This window comes from Pteropus alecto, unplaced genomic scaffold (assembly GCF_000325575.1).
Source record: "Pteropus alecto unplaced genomic scaffold, ASM32557v1 scaffold100, whole genome shotgun sequence".
NCBI classification, from domain to species: domain Eukaryota; kingdom Metazoa; phylum Chordata; class Mammalia; order Chiroptera; family Pteropodidae; genus Pteropus; species Pteropus alecto.
In genome coordinates, this window is record NW_006430723.1 from 1,033,867 (window position 1) to 1,040,374 (window position 6,508).

At 38.2% G+C, this 6,508-nt stretch overlaps 1 protein-coding gene across 2 annotated transcripts in view; it reads right to left on the bottom strand.

The window, feature by feature from the left end:
• SLC4A5 (solute carrier family 4 member 5) overlaps positions 1-4,473 on the bottom strand; it is an 82,076-nt gene extending 77,603 nt beyond the window's left edge. Inside the window, exons 1-2 of one of the 2 annotated variants that reach the window (XM_006905192.2) lie at positions 4,395-4,473; positions 212-403 (exon numbers count right to left, since the gene is read on the bottom strand). In XM_006905192.2, coding sequence (XP_006905254.1) covers positions 212-403; positions 4,395-4,473 — 271 coding nt within the window. The remainder of the gene's footprint in view (positions 1-211; positions 404-4,394) is intronic. The other variant, XM_006905193.2, reaches the window with a different exon arrangement.
• Positions 4,474-6,508: the final 2,035 nt, after the last annotated feature.

A 6,508-nucleotide genomic window follows, 5' to 3' on the forward strand; every position in this document is an offset into this window, starting at 1 on the left:
TCTGAAGCAGAGGACTCAGAGTCACCAGAGGGCAAAGGGGCTCAGCCCGACTAAAGGGATCCCCGAGCAGCGAGGCTGTCTGCAATGGCAGCAGCAGAGCAGAGTGGACCTGAAGGCCTGAGCCCTGTACCCAGAGAGTCCTCCTGCCCTGCTGTGCCTGTCAGGACCCACAAACAGATGGCTCCCCAGACCGTGCCTCTTAACAACTCACGGGTACTGCCGACATGATCCACACTGCTGTCTCGCCTGCTCCCCCTGCTCCCTGCACCAGTCAGTTCCTGCCGCGGCTTGTCGGGCCACAGGCCCCAGCGGACCTTTTGCCGGCCTGAAAGATGTTCCTTCTGGTCTCTTTTCCTTGGAGGGTAACTGGGGACTGAAAGCCCAATGTGGATGGAACGATGGTCTATGGGCACAGCACAAAAGAGGAAGAAAGAGAGAGTTACTAAGAACTGGCATTTCTCCTTCATATCCTCCAGTTACAAAGAGCTAAGGCCACCAAAGCAAAATGGAAGACATGGGAATTCTGGACAGGGCCACTGCCCCAAGGCTTGGGTTTGACAAAATTTCATTTCCGAACAATTCAACAGTTGCCGGAAAAGATAGCCCGGTGCTATAGTGAGAACTATGAGAATGAGCAGAACTCCCATATCCGCTGGGAAGCCCAAGTGCTATTAAAGCCCCCACAAGGTCTGCGTGCACAGAGGCAGCGGAATGCTCTCAGCTCGAAGGGAGGACGTTCTGCTACCAGGTTCTTATCAGAGTTGTCTTGAGTTAGTCAACAATTTTTAAAAATAATTAATAGATTTTTTAGTACAGGTTTAGACTTACAGAATAATAGAGCAGACTTCTGTAAACCTAGCCCACCATACCCCCACCTCCACAGTTTCCTCTATTTTTTCATGGAGGTATAATTGACATATAACACTGTATTCATTTAAGGTATACAACTTAATGATTTGATATATGTATATATTGCAAAATGATCACCACAATAAGTTTAGTTAACATCCATCACCACACACAGTTATGATTTTTTTTCTTGTGATGAAAACTTTTAAGATCCACTGTCTTAGCAACTTTCAAATATACAGATAGTTAACTATCTTCCCCTTGCTGTACATTACATCCTCAGGACTTATTTATCCTACAAGTGGAAGTTCGTACCTTTGACAACCTTTGCCCACTTGGCCCACTTCTCCACCACTCACCTCTGGCAAACAGAAATCTGTTCTCTGTTTCTATGAGTTTGGTTTTTTAAGATTCTACATGTAAGTGAGATCACACAGTATTTGTCTTTCTCTGTCTGACTTATTTCATTTAGCATAATGCCCTCAAAAGCTATCTATGGTGTTGCAAATAGCAGGGTTTCCTTCTTTCTCATGTCTCAGTATATATATACACACACCACATTTTCTTTATCCATTCATCCATTGTTGGACACAGGTTGTTTTCATATCTTGGCTATTGTAAATAATGCTGCAATGAACATGGCTGTGCAGATATCTCTTTAGGACAGTGATTTTGTTTCCTTCAGATATATAACCAAAAGTGGGATTGCTGGATCATATGGTAGTTTTATTTTTAATTTTTTGAGGAATCCCTATACTGTTTTCCATAGTGGCTGCATCAATTTACATTTCAACCCACAGTGTACAAGGGTTCCTTTTTCTCCGTGTCCTCACCAACATTTGTTAACACTTGTCTTTTGATAATAGCTATTCTAACAGGTATGAGGTGATCTTTTGTCCTCACCAACATTTATTAACACTTGTCTTTTGGTAATAGCTATTCTAACAGGTATGAGGTGATGGCTCATTGTGGTTTTAATTTGCATTTCCCTGATGATGAGCAATGTTGAACACTTTTTCATGTACACGTTAGTCATTGGATGTCTTCTTTGGGAAAATATCTATTCAGTTCTTCTGACTTTTTTAATTGGATTGGTTTTGTCTTTTTGTTTTTGTTTTTCTGTGGGTTTTTTTTTTTTTTTTGCTATTAAATTGTATGAGCTCTTTATATATTTTCAATATTAACCCCTTAACAGATATGTGACTTGCACATGTTTTCTCTCACTCTGTAGGTTGCCTTTTCATTTTGTTGATGGTTTTCCTTTGCTGTACAGAAGCTTTTTAGTTTGGTGTAGTCCTACTTGCTTACTTTTGCTTTTGTTGCCTTTGTTTTGGGTGTCAAATCCAAAAACAATCATTGCCAAGCCAGATGTCAGGGAGCTTATTCCCTGTGTTTTCTTCTAGGAGTTTAGGTCTTACATTCAAGTCTTTTATCCATTTTGAGTTGCTTTTTGTGTTTGGTGTAAGACAGTGGTTCAGTTTTATTCTTTTGCATGTGGCTTTTCAGTTTTCCTATCAGTATTTATTGAAGAGACTATCCTGTCCCCATTGTATATTCTTGGCTTCTTTGTTGTAAATTAATTGAACATATGTGCATGACCTTATTTCCGAACTCTCTAGTCTATTCCATTGATCTATATGTTTATTTTTATGCAAATATCATACTGTTTTGATTTCTATAACTTGATAATACAGTTTGAAATTAGGATGCATGATGCCTCCAGCTTTGTTCTTCTTTCTCAAGATTATTTTGACTATACAGAGTTTTTTCTGGCACCATACAAATTTTAAGATTATTTGTTGTATTGCTGTGAAAGATACCATTGGAATTTTGGTAAGGTAGCATTGAATCTGCAGATTGCTTTGAGTAGTGTGGACGCTTTAACAATATTAATTTTTCCAAACCATGAGCATGAGATCTCTTTTCATTTATTTATCTCTTCAGTCTTTTTTATCAATATCTTATAGTTTTCAGTGTACAAGTCTTTTACTTCCTTGGTTAAATTTATTTATTACTAAGCATTTTATCCTTTTTGTTGCAATTGTAAATAGAATTGTTTTCTTTGTGATAGTTCATTATTAGTGTATAGAAATGCAACTGACTTTTGTATATTGATTTCATATCCTGCAACTTTACTGAATTTATTAATTCTAACAGTTTTTTAGTGGCTTCTTTAGGGTTTTCGGCCTATAAGATCATGCCATCTGCAAATAGAGTCAGTTTTACTTCTTTCTTTCCAATTTGGATAACTTTGATTTGTTTTTTTCTGTCTAATTGCTCTGATGAGGCTTACAGTACTATGTTAATACAAGCGGCAGGAGTGGGCATCCTTATCATGTTACTGATCTTAGAGAAAGAGCTTTTGGCTTTTTAAGATCTACATTAACTTGATATATTTTTTCCCCTGGAGGGGTTTCCTCTTAGCCTAAACTCTTGAAATGCAGATGTTAGATGCCTGGGCATTCATTGACTGTAGATGTCACACAGAAACCACATCAAGCTGAACCTTGGAGAGTCAGCTGCCCTGCATGCTCCCTGGCTTGTCCTTCACTTGGTCTATGCCCATGGATATCTCCCTTTCTGGGACTCAGTGTCCTCATCTGTGATGTGGGAATAAAAAATTATTTCTGTACTTGCCGGGCAAGGTTTTTGAGAAGATAGAATGGGATGGTGTATGGGAACATGATTATGAAAATTATAAGGGGCTATATACATAAAGAGTATGCTTATTAAAGAAATCAGGGGAGGTTGACTGTCAGGGAAATATTTTACTTTCTGCCTTGGATATACCTTGTCCTGTTTTTTCCTGGCTCCCATTATAATCATCAGTGGGTAGCCATTTAGCTGGTGAACAGTAGGGAGTGGCTAACCCTCTCCCAAGCTTCCTTTTGCTCTGCGGGACCTCTCCTCTCACTGTGAACAGCTGGGCAGTGTGCTCAGGACAATGCCAAGGTCTCCTAGGAACTCCTCACTGCTTCCTTCTCCACTGACAGCCCCAGAGTGGCTCTACACATTCTGCAGCTCAGTGATCATCCAGCTGGGCAGCGAGATTAATGTTTCCCTCCCAATGGAGCTGGGGTAGTGGTGGGGCAACAGCCTGTCTATTGCCTCTTCATAAGCCCTTTGGCTGCTTCTCTGTTGAGTGTAAGGTCCTTAGGGCCTCTGAGTCAGCAGTTCTGGAGCAAGAGAAATACCCCTGCTCAACAATCTCTTGCACTGGTTTTAACTGAGCTGTCACTTTTAGAATCCATAAAATGGTAATTTTGGCATTTTGTATGGTTTGTAGATCTTGTAAAATTAGGCAAATTTAATTTTGTGCCCTAATCCATAGAAACAAAGTGCCAGTTTCATGTCTTTAGCCTGATTATGTGGTTCCTTTAAGGCGGAGTGAAAGCTGGTTCCCTTAGATCTAGAGAAGACACTGTGGGTAGGTCAGGGAAAGGAACCAGCTCTTTAGATTTCTAGTTAGAAGGGCTGTTGTAAGAATATTCAAGGAAGTCTCAGACCCTCCTAGGATTTGCATCAAGTTCTCAAAGTGACCTTACCTTCCTGATTCTGACATCGCCTCCTGTAGTTAGCAGGGTCCAGCGTCCCTACCCCAGCCTTCTTCTCCTCCACCTTCATAGCTATAAAGTAAAAGATGAACACAACCTCAAAACGTATGCAACACAGTAGGGTAGGATTTCAAGGGGAAATGGTCAAATCCACATTCATAGTAGGAGACTTTAATGCAGATTTTAAAAAAGGCAAAAGAATATATAAACAAATTGAAGAAGCTCAACTCTATCATTCTCTATCATTCTCTATCCAACAGATAGAGAATGCACCTCTTTTTCAAGTACAAATGGAGCATTTACAAAGAAAGCACATATACTAGATCACAGAAAAACCTTAGTAAATTTTGAAGAATTTGTATCATACTTCTATAGTAAATGTATATGTATAGACACATATATGTTTGGAAATTAAAAATATTTTTCAATCATGGCTTTAGTAGGAAATCACAATGGGAATTATTAAATATTTAGAACTCAACGATTACAACTATTATATATTGAAACTTATGGGATGCAACATACATAAAGGGAAGAAGGAAGAAAGGAGGGAAATAAATATGATAAGCATTCAGCTAAAGAATCTAGAAAAAGAACAAGAGAGAAACCCCAAAGAAAGTAGAACATAAATATAAATGATAAAAGAAAAAATAATGAAATGGGAAATAATCAAGCTTAGAGATGGTTACTAAATCCAAAAGGCAAGTATTTGGAAAGATTATCAAAGTAAGAAACCATGCAAGACTAATCAAGAAGAAAAGAGAATATTCATAAGTAAACAACATTAAGAATAGAATAAAAAAGAGACATAATTAAAGATATAATAGAAAAAATAAATTATAAGTGAATGCCATTAAAAACTTTATGTCAATACATTTAACTTAATAATAATAATAGCTACCATTGCAATATGCCAGACACTATTTTAAATTTTCTGCATTTATGAATTAATTGAATCTTCCCCACAACCCTATGAGATAAGTAACATTATTATTTCCATCTTACAGGTGAGGAAACCAAGGCACAGAAAGCTTAATTGACTGCCTAAATGGAGGAACAGGGATTTGAACCCATATACTCTGTTTCTGGAACTATAGCTCTTAGCCACAAGGCTAGTAAATGGGTACTTTATTAGAAAAAGAATAGAAATGATCAAAATTTACTTTAGAAAAATTAGAAAATCTGAATTAACCAGTACCCACTAATTGAAATGATTATGGGAAAGGCGTCATAATCAGCCACATATATTGATAATTATTGGAGCTGGATTATAGGTACAGAAAGATAATCCTATTATTTTGTCTATTTTTGTTATGTTTGAAGTTTTTTCTATAATAAAAGAAAAATAAACACCAGGAGCAGATAGTTTTGTCTGAGCCTTCAAGGATTAGATAGCCTCTAACTTATACAAAATGGTTCTCAAAAGTAGAAAAAGAGGAAATTGGAGGCAGTAGATATACCTGAAGACCAGGATTTAAAGTGGGACTTAAAACAAGAGAGTTGGTTAAAAATCTCCATAAGGAGTCAGTTAAACACTCAGATTTCTCCTAGGCTCCAGTCTCCTAGAACTCCACCCCCCGCCCCTCAGGTAGATGGAGGGGTTAAGCCAGACGGATCCCAGAGAGCTAAGGGCAAGGAGTCATTTCATTGAAAAAAAAAAAAAGGTCTAAGTAAAGGCAGTTAGACTCGCAGCCCTCTGTCTGCTTTACTCTTAGAACACTAACAAAGCGTTCATGCTCCAGGCAGGAGACTGGAGGACTTACAGATTCTGACAATTTGGAGACCTCTAAAAAAATGGCGAGGGCTGCACCCAATTGTTCACCATGGTCTATCATTCAACAAGCACAGCCTGTCAAACAGCTATTTGGCAGCTCCACCCCAATATATAATGGCCAGCCAAGAATCACCAGAATGACAGAGACCAAACAGGAAAAGAGGAAGTCTGAGGAAACAGGAGCAATACAGGCAGCCAAAGAACCATTTTTAAAAACATATAATCAACATCTTCGAGTAGACTAGTAAAGACATTGTATCTATGACAAAAAGAAAAATGGAATGCTATAAACCTGGAACTTTAAAGAATAAGAAAAAACTCTTGGAAATTA